Genomic DNA, 20,408 nt, shown 5'->3' on the forward strand with positions numbered 1-20,408 from the left:
AAATGGGAGAAGACACGGCAGGACAGGAGTCATTCAGAGATCCTGCATCCTGAGATGTCTGAGGATCCCTCTGTGAGGCAGGGCTGGTGCAGGAGGTGTTTGCAGTGTCTCCATCCCCACAGGATGGGTGGCAGTGGGAAAGCTCTCAGGCTGACACAGGAGCAGCAGCCAGTGGGTCAGGGGGTCAGAGCTGGGACAGGGCCATCCTGGGGCTGCAGCAGGAGGTGATCCAGAGTTCTTGGGTTGGGAAATGATAGATTCAACAAAAGACAGCCAGGACTTACGTGTCAGCTCAACTCTGGTTGCCCAAAAAGCTCTGGAACAGTCAATCAAACAAGCTCTTGCATGTCTGTAGCAGATAATGAGGAAATGAGCAACATCCAGCCTGGGTTTGTCAGGAGCAGAGTGTGTCACACAACCCAATTTCCCCACCAGGAACAGCAGCCTGGCAGAGGCTGAGTCTCACACCCAGATATGCACAAGGATCTTGACAGGGTCATTCCAGATATTCTCCCAGGCAAGTCATGTTAAAAAAGGATGGGAGAGAAGTCAGGTGAGGGCAGTGTGAGGGTTTTGGGAAGCTCAGCACTGGCTCTTTACCTGCAGTGTCCCTTTTTCTCCATCAGCAGTCTGGGAATGTGAGAGGGAAGGGGGCACACAGAGACAAACCCCATGGTGAGCTGAAGCAATCCTACAGGACAGCATGGCCCAGCATCTCCTGGGATGTGTCTGTGGGATGCACCAGCCCAGCCCAAACTCTGCTGAGGGAGCTGTGGGCTTTGGGTACCACAGGTTAAAAACACCCCTGTCCAAAACAGGCTGAGCCCAAAGAAGGGAAGATGGGGATGTTGTGGGCAGCAGGCCCCAAGGACGAGGGGAGCTCACCCCAGCCTCATTATCCCTCCTGAGATGCTCAAGCAGCACTTCAAGGACCATCTCTGGTCACTCTGCACCCAGGATCACCCTCCAGACCTGCCCCAGTCCTGCTGGACACTGGCAGCTCTTTCTTTTCACACCAAGGAGAGCCCAGAGTCACCCTGCACGTCAGCAGGAGAGCAGGTACTTACACAGGGCTCCCATGGTCCTCCACATACTCCTAAAATAACATATTTTCCACCAGAGCACCTTCATTTTTAGGCAGGGGGTGCATTAAGTGGAAAGGAGCCTGTCCCTACCCCACCAAAGCGTTGAGAATGTTGGGCTCCCAACACAAGATGTTTTTAGGGACTTGGGTGCATGTGCTCATTTGTGCTGCACACATAATTAAAATGTCTGAATATGGGTTTTTTGGAGGAGGGAGAGACTCAGCAGCCAGGGAGAAGAGACAGGTGAGCTGAGGAGAGGGGACAGACAGGGGCTGAGGGAGGGGATGCTGGCCAGGCCTGGAGCAGAGCAGCAAATGCAGGGCAGGGCTGGGCAGTGGCCACATGCCAGCAGGGCTGGGGGCTCAGACCCTCTCCCAGCTGCTCCTCCCCTCCCTGGCTGCCCTGAGCTCAGAGAGGTGGCAGCCATCTCCCCTGTCAGATCCATCCCAGTGCCTCTCCTGCTCCTGGCTGCATGAGTGACTCTCAATAGAGGAAGGAACAACCAAAGGCCACCATGGAAAGCTGAGTGCCAGCTCTTGACAGCTCCCACCCTCCCCCCAGCCTGTCAGCACGGCACAGCTGCCCCTGATGTGACACTTCTCTGTCTCTGTCTCTGGCAGGAGCCACCTCCCTACGGGAGGGGACAGGCTGCAGCCAGGCTGTGCCACCTCAGCATGAGCATCTCGCTGGCTCAGGCTGAGCTTCCTCTTCTCCCTCACAATTCCCAATTTTCCAACCCCATCCCAAGCCCCTCCCACATCCCAACCATTCCCAATTTCCCACCATTTCCGATTTTCCACATCCCAACCATTCCCAAACTTCTACATCCCAACCTTTCCCATCCCAGCCACCCCAAACCCAGTGAGGAGCAGCTGCCTCAGGTGTGTCCCAGCACACCTGGATGAGGATGAGCCTCCTCTGACAGGCACGTGAGGGTGGGTGCTGCTGCCACACAGGGAGGGACTGGGGTTATCTCATGAATGAGCATCCCAGACACTGCCAGGAAGAAACACAAGGTGGGAGGGGACCTTAGAGGAATTTTGGGGGTTTTGCGAGGCAAAGCAGTGACAGGGCAAGGGAGAGTGGCTTCAAGATGAAAGAGAGTAGATTTAGATTAAGCAGCAGGAAGAAATTGTTCCCTGTGAGGGTGGTGGGGCCCTGGCACAGGTGCCCAGAGCAGCTGTGGCTGCCCCTGGATCCCTGGCAGTGCCCAAGGCCAGGCTGGACACTGGGAGCAGCTGGGACAGTGGGAGGTGTCCCTGCCAGGGCAGGGGTTGGACCATCCTTAGTGTCCCACCCAACCCAGTGGTGATTCTCTGGTTGAGGGAAGCTGGAGGTGGAGGCACAGGGGCAGCAGGGAAGCAGTGAGAGGTCAGGATGTACAGACAGTGGAATCTGCTGCTCCTGGAAAGGGAAATCATTTCCTTCAAACTCGTGGGTGACCTCAGCCCTGCCCCTGGGTTATGTGGTTGTGTGGCTGGGTGTCTGCAGGCTGAGGTCACACTCACAGTGGCAGGAGAGGTCCCCAGGAGCCCTTAGGAGCCCTCATGTGTCCCTCTTGGTGTGACACTGACACCTCCAACTGCTCTATGATTCCACGACCTGCACTGCTTTCTGCAGAGAGTTTGCTTTGGCTGCAAATTCTTTGGATGATCATCCTTGGCCAGTGTGGGGCTCCATGGGCTCCTCTGTGCCATGGACAGAGGTTTGTTCTTGTCTCAAGCCCTTGCAGAATAAACTGGAAATAAGGGCAGAGAATTACTGTAAGGATGCACCTGCCAGGACCTGAGTGCTCTGCAGCCTCAAAGGAAAACTGGGGCCAAGGAAAGCACAGCTGCATTCAGTGGTTTCAGAGAAGCCTGGATGTGCTGGAGCAGGGTCAGCAGCTTCTGTCAGTGATCTTTAAAGTCTCTTCAAACTCAAACTTGTTTTGTGCATTGACAATAGGAGACACTTGGGACCCACCATTTTTAGCTCACTCTGGAAAAGCAGCACAGGGACCAGGACCCACCTGGCAAGAGGGGACAGACCTTGCTGAGGTGTCCAGAAATCTCCTCCATTAAACTTTTGTCTGGGGAGCTCTGGGCAGATCAGCTGGAGCCTCCAGGAGGTTGGAGAGGCTGCAGGTTTTAGTGACAGGAGCAGAAACAGAGGCAGGCAGCACCAGAGCTCCTCAGGATGGGCTCCCAACCCATGGAAAAGCACCATGGACCCACCCCTGCCTGAGGGCTCTGTGTCCTGCTCCAGCTTCTCCTCTCTGGGAATGCCTGAGCTTGGGGTGAGGGATGAGCCAGAGGGTCAGCTCAAGGAGGAGGAATGGCCAGGACTGTGGGAGGAGTATTTGTGAGCTGCTCTAGCACAGGGGATGGTGGGAACACCCTGAGGGGCTGGTTGGCTTCACCTGGAGGGGTTTAGTGCTCCATGTGTGAGCATAAAGCAAATGTCAGTGCAAGCAGGCATTTAAAGATAAAACTGGTAATAATAATAATGATGATGATAATTCTGTCACCAAGAATAACTGTGCAAACACTGGCAGAGTGAGGGCAGGGATGTCCTGGGTTCTGACAAATGTGTGTGCAGCCAGTTTGAGTTTGGGAGCTGGGAAGGGCTCAGCCTGGAGCAAAGGAGCTCAGGGGCTCTTGTGGCTCTGCACAACTCCCTGACAGGAGGGGACAGCCGGAACAGGGACAGGAGCAGAGGGAACAGCTCAGGCTGGGCCAGGGTTGGATATTGGGCAGAATTTCTGCATGGAAAGAGTGCTCAGCCAAGGGACTGCCCAGGGCAAGGGTGAATCACCATCCCTGGAGGGAAATGATGGAGGTGGCACTCAGTGCTCTGGGCTGGTGCCAGGGTGGGAGCTGGTCACAGGGTGGACTCCATGGTCTGGAGGGTTTTTCCAGCCTCAGGGATTCTGTGACTCTGTTTGGGGCCTGGGCTCTGCAGCCCTGGCTCCTGCTCACACATCCCAGCCAGGCACTTTTCACAGCACTTAAGCAACTCTGGAAACAGCCAGAAAATGCACTGGTGCCTCTGGAAACCTCTGGGATTGATTTCAGGCTCTGAAGAGGAAATTGTCACGAAGGCAGGAGCTGTGCTCAGTCACATAAGGGAATTATTCTGAGTGTTTGTGGCAGGGATGGGTGAGTGTGTGGGAACCCATGATGGAAAAGGGGGTCTTGGCCTTTTCCTAGGCCCACTCTGCCCCATGCTCCCCCACTCTGCAGTTGTTTCCCTGTTAGCTCAGAGAATCCTGGAATCCCAAACTGGTTTGGATGGGAAGGGATCTTAAAGCTCATCTCATTCCACCCCCCTTCCACAGGTGAGGACACCTTCCACCATCCCAGGCTGCTTTCATCCAGCCTGGCCTTGAACACTCCCAGGGATGGGGCTCTGCAATTTCCTCTCATTATTACCCAGTGCAGGAGAAGGAAGATTTTTTTTTTTTGCCATTGCCTTGGAGCAACTGTGCTCTTAAGTTTCTTCCAAGACTCACACCAGGGCTGCTTCTCTGCATGTGTGGTCTCTTGGACTGCATAGAGCTCATAAATAAATAAGGAGAAAAAGTTCTTAATCTTCATTGGAAAGCTCCTGGTATCACAATGCCTGCTGGCACAAAAGCCATCTTATTAGCCCCAAGTGCAAAATGCTGCCTTTTCTTGCAGAAGCTCATTAATTGCAGGTCACCATTCAACAAGAAAGATGAGGCACTTGAGTTCTTCAGGCTTCATTAGCCACCGAGCTGAACAGTATGTGTGAAATTAACAGTCACCTGAGTACCTCTATAATTTCATAATTATTAGGCCTAATGGGTTAGTCTCTGCCAAATGGTTTTTAACTCCTTCCTAGACAGAGCAAGAATCACATGAGATGCCAAGGTTGGCAAATTTCACGAGTTTTATAAACCATTTAACAGCTTTCTTGTGGAAATAATAATAAGGAGAGGAAGTTTCCAGGATCATGTACTGTTTGCATTTTTTAACATATGTTTAGCTTTTAATTATTCATATCCAGCACGCCAAGGAAGCAGATAGCCTGTATCCTGGAGAGTGGGTGAAAGAGCTTTCTCTGCAAAGGGATTTTAATTGGTTTTAAAATGTGTTCTGCTCGTGTGTTTATATTTGCCTGTGTGTGTGAGAGCTGAGCCTTTGGTTTCTCTTCTCCTTGTATGATACATTACATTATTTCCCGTCTCTTACATTTTTATTTATCTTAGGCTTTAAAAAGCAAAATCAGAGCTGAGATTTCTGTCTGTGCTTTTGAACTCGAGAAGCTTGGAAATGGCACTGCCTTTTTAATGGGGATTTTTCTCCTCCTTGAATCCAGCCCAGGCAAGCAAGCCTGGAGGGGAAGCTTGCCTCTCACCTCCAATCACTAATTGTTTTTCTTGTGGTTTGTCTCACAGGCAGAGTGTGGCTGTCTCGTTCCAGGTGGGGAACAAACACAGAATTGGGGTGACCTGGAGGGGGGCTCTGGATCTGTGACCATCACATGCACCCCGTGCACACATGGAAAATCAGCCCCTTCCCTCCTCCCCATCCAGTTCAAAGCTGGACACAGGCACAGGCAGGTGTTCCAGACACTCAGATTTGCCAGCTGGGATTTAAATTTGCTTCTAAAATCATATCTGCACCCACTCCAGAATGGGTTATACTGGGGATTCTCTGTTCCCTGTGGGATTATAAATCCCTTTCCCATTGCTTTCAGCCTTGATGAGACCCCAGCCATGATGAGGGGACAGGGATGTGACAGCAGCAGGCCCAGAAGGAAAGAGGGTAATGGTTGGACTCGATGATCTTGGAGGGCTTTCCCAGCCTTAATGATTGTGTGAGATGTCTGAAGTCCCCTCAGGGCCCTGTTTCAGGATGGGTGGCAGATCCCTGGAGGCAGGTGCAGGCATTTCCCACCTCGAGGGTGGGAACAAGGAGCACTTTGGCTGCCATGGGCCTGCCCAGCTGAGCTCAGCTGTGGCCTGCTCTCACCTGGAGAAGCACAGCACAGCCCAGAGAGTGACAAACACAGCCTTTCTTGGTGACAAAAGGTGTGGCCTTGGCACTGGGATGGTGGCAGCAGAGCTCCAGCCCTCAGCTCTGCCATCCTCAACCCATCCTCACTGCTCTTCCTCACATTTTCCATGTGTGGGTCTTTTTATTTTATTTTTTCTTTGAGTGATGCTGTCCTGAGAGTTGTTCTCATTGTTCAAGAGAACAGAGGGGAACAGGGGGGTTGTGATGTCCCTGTCACAATGCCTGTGACACAGCAAGTCCCTGCCCTGACAGGGGCCACATCAGCAGGGACCTGGAGCATCCCAAGGCTCTGTCTGGGATCTGCTCCTCAGGACAGGAGCCAGCTGGGAGATCTGCAGAGCCCTGGATGGACCCCAGAGTCAGGCCCCAGCTCTCTCTGCTGGGGCTCCACTCCTGGCTGTGCCTGTGCTGGGAGATCAAGGCTGGGAGGAGGGAGGGTCTTTCTTCACTTTAGGTGCTGGAGAAATGTCTCCTTCGATGATATTTCACCTTACCTCTCCTTGCCACATCTGTCAACTTCTGCTAATTACCGAGTTTGCTATCACCCTCTGCACTGATGTGAAGGGTAGGGAAAACAGAAAAAGGAGGTTAAGGGATTCTACAATTATAAATGATGTCTGGCAGGCTAAGGTACCATATAATGCATTATAAGCACTTAAAAAGCTAACCCATTCTGTCTTCTTTCTTTGGCATAAATAATGGCTTTTTTATGAATAAATCATGCAGCCAAGGTCTCTGAAAATAGCAGGAACCTGGAGCAGAATGTCTCCATCCTCATTTTTGCTAGGACAGCAGAGAAGTCAGCAATCCACTCCATCACCATTGATAAACCAGGGTGAGTGCAACTCTCAGTAATGAAATAGGGAGATAAAGTTTCGGGAGGGTGAGCGGGGCACTGGGATATTTCTGCCAAAGCACCGACTGCACCCGGGCTCCAAATGAAACATAATGGACTCCAAGGAGATAAGCATTTTTTTTCCTGCCCATGAATAAAGCAGACCTCATAACTCACAGACAGGCAAAGCTGCCAGCAACTTAAAAGTGCTTCCTTCTGCTTCTGGTTTGTGTTTCCTTTTAATGAAGCTGCTCCAAAGCCGAGGGGGAGCTCAGAAGTGGGGCTGGAAGCAAAGCCTGCCTGGCTGCGTGTGCAGTCCGGCTGCCTGCGGGCACTGGGAGGGCTGGGTGGGCTGGGAGGGAGTGGGGGAGGGCTGGGAGGGACGGCTGGGAACTGGGATGGGCTGGCAGGGCACTGGGATGGGCTGGCTGAGCACTGGGATGGGCTGGCAGGGCACTGGGATGGGCTGGCTGGGCACTGGGATGGGCTGGATGATCATTGGGATGGGCAGGCTGGGCACTGGAATATTCTGGCAGGGCACTGGGATGGGCTGGCAGGGCACTGGGATGGGCTGGCTGGGCACTGGGATGGGCTGGATGATCATTGGGATGGGCTGGCTGGGCACTGGGATGGGCTGGCTGGGCACTGGAATATTCTGGCAGGGACTGGGATGGTCTGACTGTGTCTCCACCCAGCTTTTCCCCCCTCCAAAGGGTCTCTGCTATGGGGACAGGGGGGCGCTCACCCATTGCTCTTGCGAGGGTCCCTCCCACCCCCCTGGAGCTGTGGGACCACCCAGAGGGACCCACAACAAAGCAGCGCTGCAGGGAGGAGCTGCTTTGCTCAGGGTCAGGATCCCAAAACACCCCAAACACCCCAAACACACCCCTCACACCCCTCACAAACCCCCAAACACACCCACCTCACACACCCCTCACACCCCAACACACCCCAAACACCCCACACACCCCTCACACCCCTCACACCCCCACACCCCCACACACCCCTCACACCCCTCACACCCCTCACACACCCCTCACACACCCCTCACACCCCACACACCCCTCACACACCCCTCACACCCCTCACACCCCTCACACCCCTCACACACCCCTCACACCCCCCACACCCCCACACCCCTCACCCCCCACACACCCCTCACACCCCCCACACACCCCTCACACCCCACACACCCCTCACACCCCTCACCCCCCTCACACCCCTCACACACCCCTCACACACCCTCACACACCCCTCACACCCCTCACACCCTCACACCCCTCAACCCCCTCACACACCCCAAACCCTCACACACCCCAAACCCTCACACCCCTCACACACCCCTCACACCCCCTCACACCCCCCCCACCCCTCACACCCCTCACACACCCCTCACACCCCCCTCACACCCCTCACACACCCCTCACACCCCTCACACCCCAAACACACCTCACACACCCCTCACACCCCTCACACACCCCTCACACCCCTCACACACCCCTCACACCCCTCACACACCCCTCACACACCCCTCACCCCCAAATCACCCCAACACCCCTCACACACCCCTCACACACCCCTCACACCCCTCACACACCCCACACACCCCTCACACACCCCTCACACACCCCTCACACCCCTCACACACCCCTCACACCCCTCACACCCCTCACACACCCTCACACCCCTCACACACCCTCACAAACCCCAAACACCCCACACACCCCTCACACACCCCTCACACACCCCTCACACACCCTCACACCCCTCACACACCCCTCACACCCTCACAACCCAAAAACACCCCTCACACACCCCTCATACCCCAAACACCCCTCACACCCCAAACACTCCCACACCCCCACACACCCTCACACCCCAAACACCCCAAACACCCACAGGTTTTTTGCTGCTCTCACAATCTGGGTGTGCAGGACATTTTCACCTCCCCATCAGACCCTTCTCTCTCTCTTTTTGCTGCAGGACTATGAAGGTTTCCTGGGGACATCTCTTCCTCCTCCTCCCCTGGGGTGTCCTCACCCTGCTCAGGCGTGTCCCTCTCTCCCATTTTGGGGGTGCCATGGAGGATGAGGAGCAGTGGGGCTCTGCCTGCCCCCGTGTTCCCTGCACCCCCAGCCCAGGTGTTTGTCTTGCTTCCTTGGGCTCCATTCAGCACAAGCAGCTTGTGCTGTTTCTTCTCCTCCCTGGGGTGGGCTGCTCATTTTTGCCCCATAAGACAATGCCCTTTTTCAAAAACAAAGAAATTACAAAGTACATACGAACATATGGTAACATATATTCTAGGCTGCCTATGTGGCCAATTTTCTGTATGTTACCATATGGTGCCGCGTATTTAGCAAAAATATAACTTGACTGTTTCTCTTTCCATATGGGGATTCTTTTGCCTTAATTAATAACATTGAGCAAAAACTCTTTCTAAGGTTTCCAAGATTTCTGCAAGGGAGTATCTTATGACAGACACATGCTCCTGAAGGCTTTCCTCCTTTTTTGTCTGCACCCTTCTGTCCCTGTCCTCTCCACATGCTCCAGGGGCAGCTGTGGGGACATCAGCCCGTGGGATTGTTGGGGGGGGATGTGCACCCTGTCCCACTCAGGAGCTGTGGGTACCACAGTGCCTGTGGGCTGCATCCCTCCAGCTCATCCCAGAGCTGAGTTAATGGAACAAAGGGGAGATGGAGAGGGCATGGGTGGCCACGCCATGCTGCCTTCAGAGGGGCAGAAAGCTGCACATGCAGCTCTCCAGCTCAGCCTCTCAGGAGTTACCTGACACAGCAGGGAAATGTGTCAGAGGATGCTCCTGGGATGAGTGCACAGGCAGTGCTCAGAGCTGAGCCAGCTGTGTCCCCCTGGGATGGGGTGTGAAGGGTCAGTGGCACAGCCCCCGCTGCCAGAGACCCTCCTGCTCACTGAAGACAAATCTCTGCAGCTCCAGATGTGTCCCTGGTCCCTCAGGGGTGTTCCCACTGTGCAGGCAGAGTGGGGCTGGCACGGGGCAGGAGAGCAGACACAGCAGAGGAGATGCTGGATCTCTGCCTCTCCCCTTTCCCTGGCTCCTGCTGGAGATGCCGAGCTCCCTGTCCTCCTGCTGGGGTGGGACAGACACAGGCAGTGCCTGGGGGCTCAGCCTTGCTGTGGGGCACGACTGTCCCTCCCCTGTCCACCAGGCACCGCTCCCTGAGGCACTGCCCACTGCCACCAACAGGCAGAACCCTCCTGGGGCTCTGCTTGAGTGTCTTCAGCCTCCCTCAGCCCCCAGACCCTCCTTCCCTGTGCTGCTGCACTGGGCCAGCTCTGTCTGTAGGGATGGGATGTGCTAATGGTGCCTTGCAGTGGGCTGGGAACATGGTGGGTGTTTGGATCCCCTCCCTTCCCCTGCAGCACCCAATGCAGCCCAGTGAAGGCTGGTTATGATCAGGGTCAAGGCTCCAGGGTCAGTGGCAACCAGGGACTCCTTCCAGGCTGCCCCATCCCCAGCTCCTCACACCCCAGAGCTCCCAGTGTCAGGGAATTTCTCTTCTGAGGATGTCACCAGGAACTCCCCAAACTCCTCCTGCCCCTACCGTCTCCAGTCCCTCTCCTGCTGCCTCACAGCACCTCCCCACATCCCTCAGCTCTGTGTGGATGCTCTGATGTACCTCCTGTCTTTGGGGAGGCTTTCATGGGTTGTTTGGGACATCCTTTGGAGCACAGGTCCTGGGCACCCCCTTCCAGTGCCATTAACTGGAGACTCCCAGGTGTGGGTTGAGCTGCCCTGCTCAGCCCTGCTAGCTTCATCCAGCTACCTTGGGCAGCTGGGATGGAGAGGGGAGTCCCTCAGGGGCTTTGTGCAATCTCTTGAAGGGTTCACTGAGCAGTAAGTAACCTGGACAGAACAGCTGGATCAGCTCCTGGTGTCTCAGCCTCTTTCTGCACCTCCAGATTGTTCCTCTTGAGGACCTGAGCTAACCTGGAGCCCAGATCTCTGCCCAGCTCTGTCCCCCCCAGCTGGTGTCCATCCCCTGAGCACCTCCCCAGCTCATCCAGGCAGAGTGGGACAGAGCAGAGCTGGCAGAGTGGCAGCTCCCAGCACCTCTGTGGCCATGGGGCACTGCCAGCACCGAGTGTGCTGCTGTTCCTGGCTCAGGACCTGGCAGCTGCTCCCCCTTTTCCTGCCAAAGCCCAGAGCAGGACTCAGGGTGGGACATGTGCAGAGCAGGACATCCAGCAGCCACGTGGAGATCAGCCCTGGCCTGGGAGTTCCACTGGGGATTGTGTGTGCCTGCTGGCTTGGCCATTTGTAGGGTGGCTTTGGGCTCATGCCTGGGAAGGGATTTCCAAAGGGCAGAACACCAGGGCTCCACCAGCAGCCATGACTCCTGCATTTGCATCACAGGCTGGTTGTAACCTGGGCATCCACGGCTGGGATGCCAATCACAGAATGGTTTGGGTTGGAAGGACCCTAAAAACAACCCAGTTACCCTGCCATGGGCAGGGACACCTTCCACTAACCCAGACAGCTCCAAGCCCCGCTTTGAACGGTGTCCCTGAGCCAGGCTGTATCCCCACCACAGTTCAGAGCAGAACAGAGCAGAACTCTGACCTCTCCTGCCCAATCCTGGCACAAATCAAATCCCACCCTCAGAGCTGCCAGCCAGGCTCACATGAGGGCTGTGGGTGCAGAGGCTGGCGGGCTCCTGGGGACATGGTGGCATTCAGAGATGGCTCTGGGAGAAGGTCAGAGCGTGCAGAGCAGGCACAGGCTGTCAGCACTCAGCTCTGCTGAGCCTCTGCAGGGAGGACAGCCAGGGGATGCAGGACCAGCTCTGCTCAGGAGCTGTCTGCAGATGCTGCAGTGCAGGAGCAGAACCAGATCATCCTGCAGTGCTGCCCTGGAGTTCAGCTCTGGTGCAGGGTGCACGGGAATTTCCGGGGCCCTGGGAGAAAAGTGGAGCTTGGCCTAATATTTCAAAAGGGGAAACAGGGCGACGTGGGTAATTTCACATCTGTCAGGCTGACATTGATCCTGGAGAAAATAGTGGAATGGCTGATCCTGAACACAAGGGATAAAGAATCCAAAAGGGTGATATAATTAATGCCAATCAACAGGGATTTATGGAAAATAGATCCTGTTAAACCAACTTGACAGCTTCCTTCCTTTTTTTTTTTTCTTTTTTCTCTTTTTTTTTCTGTTTAAAAACAGGATTACAAGTTTCTTCAGCAAGATGAGGTTTGCTGAGGACATGGGAAGAGCAGCAGATCACCTCAATGCTGTGTGTTTTCTTATAAAACAATAGAGGAAAACCCAACCAGCCATGTGGTGTGGGTGGTTTAGGAGCACATTTAGGAGCTCATGGATGGGCACAGACTGACCCTGCAGGGGATTCTGCCCTGGCCAGTCCCACCAGAGCTGCAGAGGGACTGGGGACAAGGCATGCAGGGACAGGACACAGGGAATGATCTTTAAGTTGATGGAGAATGGATTTAGATGGAATGGTGGGAAGATGAGGGTGAATGGAATTGCCAGAGGAGCTGTGGCTGCCCCTGGATCCCTGGCAGTGCCCAAGGCCAGGCTGGGCAGGGCTTGGAGCAATCTGAGATAGTGGCAAGTGTCCCTGCCATAGCAGGGATGGGTGGAATGAGGTTGAGCAGGAAATAAATTTAACCAGATGAAGGGGAAGTTTCAATTCAAACAGCTCCAACAGCAGATGGAAAAGGGGATTTCCAGATTATTTCCAGGCCAGTGCTCAGGGGCCATGTCCAGGGATTCTTGCAGAAAGTGAGGAGGCTTGGAGCACTGGGTGCTGGGCACCAGGCAGCAGTGATCCTGAGGTAGGACATGTGCCACAAAATATTGGCAGAAGTCAGTAAATACATTTATTCATTTACAGATTTCCCAGGACGATGTCCAGAGGTCTGTGTCCAGGTGAGACCAGGACTGCTCACTCTGCACAACTCCCTGACAGGAGGGGACAGCTGGGGGATTGGGGTCTGCTCCAGGAACAGGGACAGGAGGAGAGGGAACAGCCTCAGGGGAGGCTCAGGGTGGATTTTAGGGGAAATTTCTTCATGGAAAGGATTGTAAGTCACAGACTGTCACTGAAGAGGTTTAAAAGATGTGTGGATGTAGCACTTGGGGACAGGGGTTCACATTGAGTTTGGAAGTGCCGTGGGAATGGTTGGGCTCACTGGTCTCAGAGGACTTTTTTTAATGATTCTATGGTTCTATGGCCTCCACAGCCCAACCACCCCCATGCTCTGAGTGCAAGCTCAGTTTCACCAAACATCACATTTCCCCTTGGTAACTCTCCCCAGGATCCCTGGGGGCACCATCCCCCCAGACACACAAACACTGACATCAGCAGCCACACCTTGTAATATTTAAAACAATTTTATTCATGAAAATATGCTGTACAATGCACTATACACAGTTCTTTACATTGCCACATACACAAACTCTAATAGCACAACCAAGAAAGTTACCATTGCCTACGATAGATGCGTGTGAGAGATGACGCCTCCGAGACCCTCCCCCCCAGGCTGTACAGTTATAAATAGAGGGAAAGGACAGACCCAAAACCTCGGGGCAAGCAAAGTTGGGGGGCCCTCGGTGTCCCCCCACACCGGCTCCAGGCAGGGCAGGGCAGGGTGGGAGCAGGGGGAGACTGTGGGGTGGGGAATGGAGGGAGGGGGTGATGGAGAGGGGAGGATGGAGCCGAGTGAGGTGGGACACGAGGTGACCTCGTTGATTCCAGAGAGGAAAGCTGGAGGCTCAGCCAGCCTGGGCAGTGACATAAAGCCCTGCTGTCCCCTTCCCCACACTCACAGCTGCAGGACCCCACAGCACAGCCCCAACTCCCCCATTCCATCCCCACCTCCCCGCTGGACACACAGCCCCACATCCTTTGGTGCCAGCGGTGCCCCCTGCCCCCGCAGCCCCATCCCCGGGTCCCAGCGCTCGGGGGTGCCCCGGCCGGGGGCTCTGGGGGTGCCCGTGCCTGCCCCGCCAGCCCTCGCCCCGCACGACGACAGAACACACGACGCCACCAACACGACTGCACCGCACACACGACAAGCCCACGGTCACGAACCACGACGACAGCTTGGCGAGGGGCCGTGCCCACGCAGCGGGGCGGGGCGGGGGCACGGGGCGGCCACGGGACGGGGACACGTCCCTCCTGCTGCTGGGGCGGCTCCCGGGGCTCAGGGACCCCTGCGGGGACTGTCCCACCCCCAAACTGCTGCCCGGCACGCTGGTGTGCTGCTGGATCTGTGCCTGGAAGAGCCAGGACCCCCTTCCCTTTCTCCCTTTCCTGGGGGGCAGAGGCCCCTGTTTCCTCCAGGGCAGCCACAGCTGCCCTCCTGCCTCTGGGTCCCAACTGGGGGGTCGGGGATTAAATAGCCATTTGCAATCAGTTTCCAAGGATTTGAAAGATGCCTGAAACGAGAGGTGGTGTATAAAAGGAATGCGGTAATGATCCTGACCAAAGAATAATCCTTTTTTAAAAAAGCATTCAAGAAAGATTATATATAATAGAATATATTAAATTCTGTACATGATCAAATAATGTAAACATAATTAATTAACTTGTAAGAATGTCTTTAGAGACCGTGCCTGCTGCGTGCCCTGGGTGAAGGTGAGCGTGGCACGTGGGGCTCCTCTGTCACAGCCCTGTGGGGCAGGAGAGGAGCAGGAGGTGCCACCCTGGGTCCCACACTGTCCCTGTGGCTGGCTGGGACCCAGCACCTGCTCCGTGGCAGAGGAGCTGGTGCTGGGGCAAGAGGGAAGAGCTGGGCTGGGAAGATGTGCTGGTTCAGTGCACTGAGCCTGCTGCAAGCCAGGGGCTGGGGGTCAGAGAGAGCCTGTGGTGCCCAGGAGGAAGAAGGGCTGGGCAGAGAGCCCACAGGACAGAGCAGCAGCTCCCAGCACCTCCTCCCAGCCCCTCCATCATCTCCAGACCAGCTGCTCCTGCTGGGCCCTGCCTGAACCCCCCAAAACCCTGCTGCTCCTGGCAGCAGTGCAGGATGGCCAGGACCACTCCTGCCCCAGGGAGCTGAAGGGTCACTTTGAGCTCCTGACACACAGCAGGACCATTTGTGAATCGTGGTCCCCATCCCCACAGAGCTCCAGCTCTGGCAGGTGGGTGCACCCCCCTTGCTCAGCTCTCCTGCCATGCCAGGGGTGGGCAGTGAGACACTGGGACAGACACTGACCCCCCATGAGCCCCACAGCCCTGACTGGGGGCCCTATGGCACCTCACTTAGCAATGTGGGTCACCCAGGCTTAGAGCAGGAGAGACCCCACACTGCATCCAGAGGCCTGGCTGCCACATCGCTCCCCTCCTCACACACACACACAGCCCCTCCTCGAGGATCACAGTCCCCCAGCTTTCACCCCATCACCCAACACCCTCCCATGGCCAAGCCACGATGAGCCATGTGATGGGACACAGCCATCAGCACTGCCCATGGCCTCTCTCTCCTCCCCCCAAGCTCGACCCTTTCTTCCTTCCAATGCAAAAACTCAATGGCAAAAGAGTGCATGAAATCAAATAAATATGCCCCCCTCCCCGGCCCTGCAAGCTGCCCCTGAGCCTCCAGCTCAGGGGACCCTCGTTCCCAGCAGGACACCCTGTCCCAGGCAGGGGCTGCAGCCTTCCCCTGGCACCCTCAGGCCCTGGAGGCTGCTGAGATGCTGCTCCCAGGACTGCTGGCTGCACATCACCACCACCCCCTTGTCACTGCTCGGTAAGAACACTTGCCTGGAGCCACACGAGGACACCCGCAGGGGAGAGAGCTCTGCTCTCCACTGGACTGAGGGGCCATGAGCCCCCCTTGCCCTGGGGCAGGGTCCCCACTCCTGACACTTCTACCCAGGACTCATTTCTCAAGGTGGCTCAGAGAAGAGCCCCTTCCCAGGGGGGATGCCCGTGCAGGGAGGGTCCCACACCACCACACCAGCCGTCACCACTCTGTCACCCAGCCCAAGGGCAAATCAAACTGGCACCACTGCCATGGGGCACCGGGACTGTCTGAAAAGGCTCTCCCTGCCTGCTCCCCACCCTGGATCTGCCTGGCTCTGGCTGCCTCTCCCACCCACCTGCCCTGTATCCTCCAGAGGATGCTGGCAGGACCTGCAGACCGGGCACACGTGGGGCTGGGGCTCCTCCCCCATCTCAATATTTGACCCTCCGGTTTGTGTTCCGCGTTCGACCTCAAGCTCAGACCGACGGCTCTCGCCCATCTTAACAAACAAAGGCAGAAGAGAAAGGAAAAAAAAAAGTTAGTCTCAATGTTCCCCTCGTGGCTTCCCAGCGGCCAGCCCGTGCCGGGGCAGGCTCACCCGGGCACCCAGCTCTGGTTCGTGGGCTGCGGCGCCCCGGGCAGCGCGGGCACGTTCAGCCCGTTCTGCGGCGGCAGCGCTGAGTCGAAGTTGAAATCCATCTCGTCGCTGTCCATAAAGTCATTCAGGATGATGGACTCCACGTCGCACTCCAGGCTCCCGTTGAACATGTCCAGGTCCAGGTCTGCTGGGAACCTGTCTTGGCCCAGCACCGGGGGGTGGGCGGCCCCCGGGTAGGGGCCCTGCAGCGAATCCAGCAAGCTCATGTGCGCCCCTTGGTTATTGGCGTAGGAATGCAGGTGCCCGTGGTGCGGCACGGCCGTCACGCCGCACGAGTCACTGGGCAGGCTCATAAGGCTGACGGGGTTGGCTAAGGCACTGGTGTTGACCGCAGGGTGGTGACCGGCTGGTGACGGGTGGTACAACGCGTTGCTCTTCATCAGAGAGCCCGGGTGGGGCGGGTAGGAGGACAGGCCCTGCTCCCCGGCCCCGCACAGCAGCGGGTTGTGTCTGTGGCCACGGGCCGGCACCATGGGGCTGGCCTGCGGCAGGGGCAGCTCCCCCCCCGGGACCATGCTCTCCTTGTGCGCGTAGGAGATGGAGGAGAGCAGCTCCTGCAGCGAGGCGCTCCTGTAGGAGCTGACGGGCGAGAAGGTGGCCTGCTTGTTCTCCTGGATGGTCTGCATGGGCAGGCGGCGCATGAGGCTCATGGCTGGCTGGCTGTAGATGGTCCCGCAGTAGGTGTTGGAGGCGGCCCCCATGCTGGAGCACTTGGAGTTGAAGGTGAAGCTGGAGCTGCGCTGCCGCAGGGCGGCCGGGGGCAGCTGCTGCGAGGGGCTCATGCTGTAGCCGTCCTGCAGGTCCTCCAGCATGCTCTCCCCCAGGCTCTCGTTCAGGCTGATGGTGCCGGTCAGGTCGGTCAGCCGGGGCAGCTCCACGGAGCAGCGGGTGCTGAGGGAAGGAGACATGGTGCTGGAGGGGCTGGGGTACATCAGCGGGGAGGAGGGGGTGCCATCATCCTCCTCCAGCTCGTCGGGCTCGTGGCTGGCCATGATGGGCGAGAGGCGCCCGCTCAGCGTGCTGGCCGTGGAGTTGGCCCGCGTCCGGAAGTCGGCCCAGGCGTCGTACTCGTCGCCGGCGTGGGACACGGGGCTCTCCGACCACTTGGCCTGCTGCGAGGACGGGCTGTCCTCCCCTCGCTCCTGCGTCACCTGCAGCTGCTTCTTCTTGCTGGCCTTGCCCTTGATGCGCAGGAACTTGCTGTTGTTGTCCATGGACACCGCCCGGCGCCGCGGCGTCTTGCCCGTCTTGCCGCCCTCGGGGTTCAGCATCCACCAGGAGCTCTTGCCGGTGCCCTCGTTCTGCACGCGGATGAAGCGGGTGTGCAGCGACAGGTTGTGCCGGATGGAGTTCTGCGGGGACAGCAAGCACAGGGGGAGGGTCAGCAGCAGGGACTGCACCCCCCGAGGAAAGGGATGCCCACGGGGCTGGGGGGTCATGGGGCGCCGTGGGACACCTGGGCTCCGTCCCCTGGAGAGTTTGGGGCAGGTCACTCCCACATCCCGTGGGTCACAGCCCTTTGCTGCACCTCCCAGCTCTGTCTTTGGCACAACTCCTGCCACGGCAGGGACAGGGAGTCTCTTTAGCACATGTCCCAGGGACCTGCAGCAGCCAGGGGACCTTCCTTCCCCAGCAGGAGTCTGCAGAGGGACAAGGTGAAGAGGCAACAAGTGCAGTGACAAGGACCACGCACGGGTCTAGGGTTTCTCCATCCCTCCCAGCCCTACTCCACCACACACCCAGCACATCCCACAGGATGCTGCTAGCACAGCCAGAACCCCTGTGGAGATCCCAGCCCAGCAGCTCCACAGGCAGAGGGAATCCCTTTGGGCACCAACCCTTTGGAGTGGACTCCAAGCCCCCTTTCCCTGCCTGGCATCATTCAGGATGTGCTGCCCTCCACTCTGTGCAGCACCACCACAGCCCAAAACAACCTGATGGCACCACATGTGACCCTGTCCCCAAAGGTTTGTCACCCCCTGTGAGAAGGACTGGGGGCCCACAGGGAGAGTGGCTCTCTGCACGTCTGGCTCTGGTGACAGGGACACATTCCCTGCACAGGAGGCTCAGGTACCCTAAGATCTTCCCTCAGCTGCCTGGGGGCTGCTGGAGAGGGGAGGCACCTCCCCAGCCCTTCCTGCAGGAGGGGCAGAAGGACGAGGAGGGGGAGGAACCCACGGTAGAGGGGAGAAAGTTTGGTGCTGTTGTGGTGTACAGTGGAATACTAATGAAGAGGCAAGTGAGCTCCAGCCTCATCTATCATATTATGTAATGGCTTACTTCTCTGCACTTCATTTATTTGGAGATTGCTCCCAGGCTGGCTCCTCGCCAGCAGCCACCAAATCCAAGTCTACAGAAATCAATCTCGCACTGACTGATTAAGCCGTGTTTAGAACTAATTGCTCCTTCGTGTGTGGGGAGAATAAATTACGGGCTTTAATTTCACATCTTTAAAATGCAACTGCAGGTATGGGCCAGCCATTAACCCCTTCCTGCACGGCTGGGGAGGGGGCCCAGGGGGTGGTTGGGGCACAGCTGCCCAACCAGTGCTCACCACCTTCAAGCAGAGTAACTGAAGCCCTGGCCAGCCTTCCTGGCAGGGAGAGTCCCCTGACCCTTCCAGCACCTCTCCTTAAGACACAGGGTGATCCAAACTCCCATCCACGACCCAGCCACCATTTAAGCAGCAGGGACAGAAGCACAGCACGTGGTTGTCACCAGCCAGCACAGCCCCACGGCGCTGCCCTGCACCCACAGGAGTAGGGAGCTGGGGATGCCACAGCTGGGCTCTGCTGGGCCCCTGGCAGGAGTGGGGACCCCCATGGCCACAGTCCCTCCAGGTCTGCTCAGCTCAGGAGGCAGGAGATGCTGCCCGTGCAGCAGGGATGGAGCTGCCATGCAGAGCACGGGGATGTCACAGCTGGATGGGGGTGACATTCAGCATCCTCTGCTGCAGCCCCCTCCCACCCCAGAGGGAGCAGAGGGCACCCTGCACCCCCGCTGGCAGGGTCAGGCTGCCCGAGGGAGAGGAGAGGCTGCTACTTCTCCTTCAGCCCAGCTTCATTAAGAGCCAGAAGACAGCAGCAATTAAGTGCAAGGTGCAGCGCACCCGGCTCTCTCCTCATTAGCACCCCGACACGCTCGGCTGGCCGCGGCTGGGGCACACGGAGCGGGGCGGGGGCTGCGCCGGGCGGGCAGGAGCTGATTAACAGCAGCCAGGCAGGGACCTGCCTCACCCCCGGGCACCTGGGCACGGACCTGCCTCACCCCCGGGCACCTGGGCACGGACCTGCCTCACCAGGGGCACCTGGGCACGGACCTGCCTCACCCCGGGCACCCCGGCACCCCCGGGCACCCAGTGACCCCCAGCCCCGCTGGCAGGGACGCACAGGTGGGGACACACGCGAGACAGTAGGGCTGACAGCAGTGGCAGGGGTGCCCTGGGGTCAGGAAAGGATAGTGCCAGTCCCAGTGCCAGTCCCTGCCCTGCAGCACTTATTACAGCGACCTGCACGGCTGCAGGGCTGCCCGTGCCAAGGTGACCCCATCCCGTGCCAGGCTGACCCCAGCCCGTGCCAGAGTGACCCCGGCATTCCCCGCAGCTCTGCCGAGGGAACGGGGATGCTCTGGGGAGCAGGAGTGGCTGCAGGTGCACTGGAGCCCCTGTTCAGCCCTGGCTGGCAGCAGGGCAGGGCGAGGCTGAGCCCGTGCCAGTCCCCAGCCAGCAGCTGCCGGAGCCTTTACCAATCTGGAAGAGCCCAGTGCGGTGCCGGTGCCCGTCTGCCGGGGGCTGCTCCTGCTGCGGGGGGGCTGCGGGCACCCACGGAGCCCCTCACCCCCCCGGAGCCCTCCTCCGGCGAGCCTCATTGTCAGGGGAACAGGCAGTGTGAAATCGGTCTGATTAGCAATTAGTCCCATTGTAAAAGGATTAGCCGGACCCATTGTTGGGGAGAGTGACTCGACTGTCAATGGGCATCTGGCAGTGATGATGATGATGATAATGATGATGCTGATGATGCGGTGGGAGCCGGAAGCCTTCCCCGAGGCCGGACTCCCGAAATGAG

The 20,408-nt window shown here is 57.6% G+C and overlaps 1 protein-coding gene across 1 annotated transcript in view; it reads right to left on the reverse strand.

The window, feature by feature from the left end:
* Positions 1-14,615: 14,615 nt before the first annotated feature.
* FOXO6 (forkhead box O6) overlaps positions 14,616-20,408 on the reverse strand; it is a 32,234-nt gene continuing 26,441 nt past the window's right edge. Inside the window, exon 3 of the mRNA XM_079325793.1 lies at positions 14,616-17,696. Within this exon, the coding sequence (XP_079181919.1) occupies positions 16,281-17,696 (1,416 nt within the window). The 3' untranslated portion in view covers positions 14,616-16,280. The remainder of the gene's footprint in view (positions 17,697-20,408) is intronic.

Source organism: Erithacus rubecula (assembly GCF_903797595.1).
Source record: "Erithacus rubecula genome assembly, chromosome: 23".
Lineage (NCBI taxonomy): Eukaryota > Metazoa > Chordata > Aves > Passeriformes > Muscicapidae > Erithacus > Erithacus rubecula.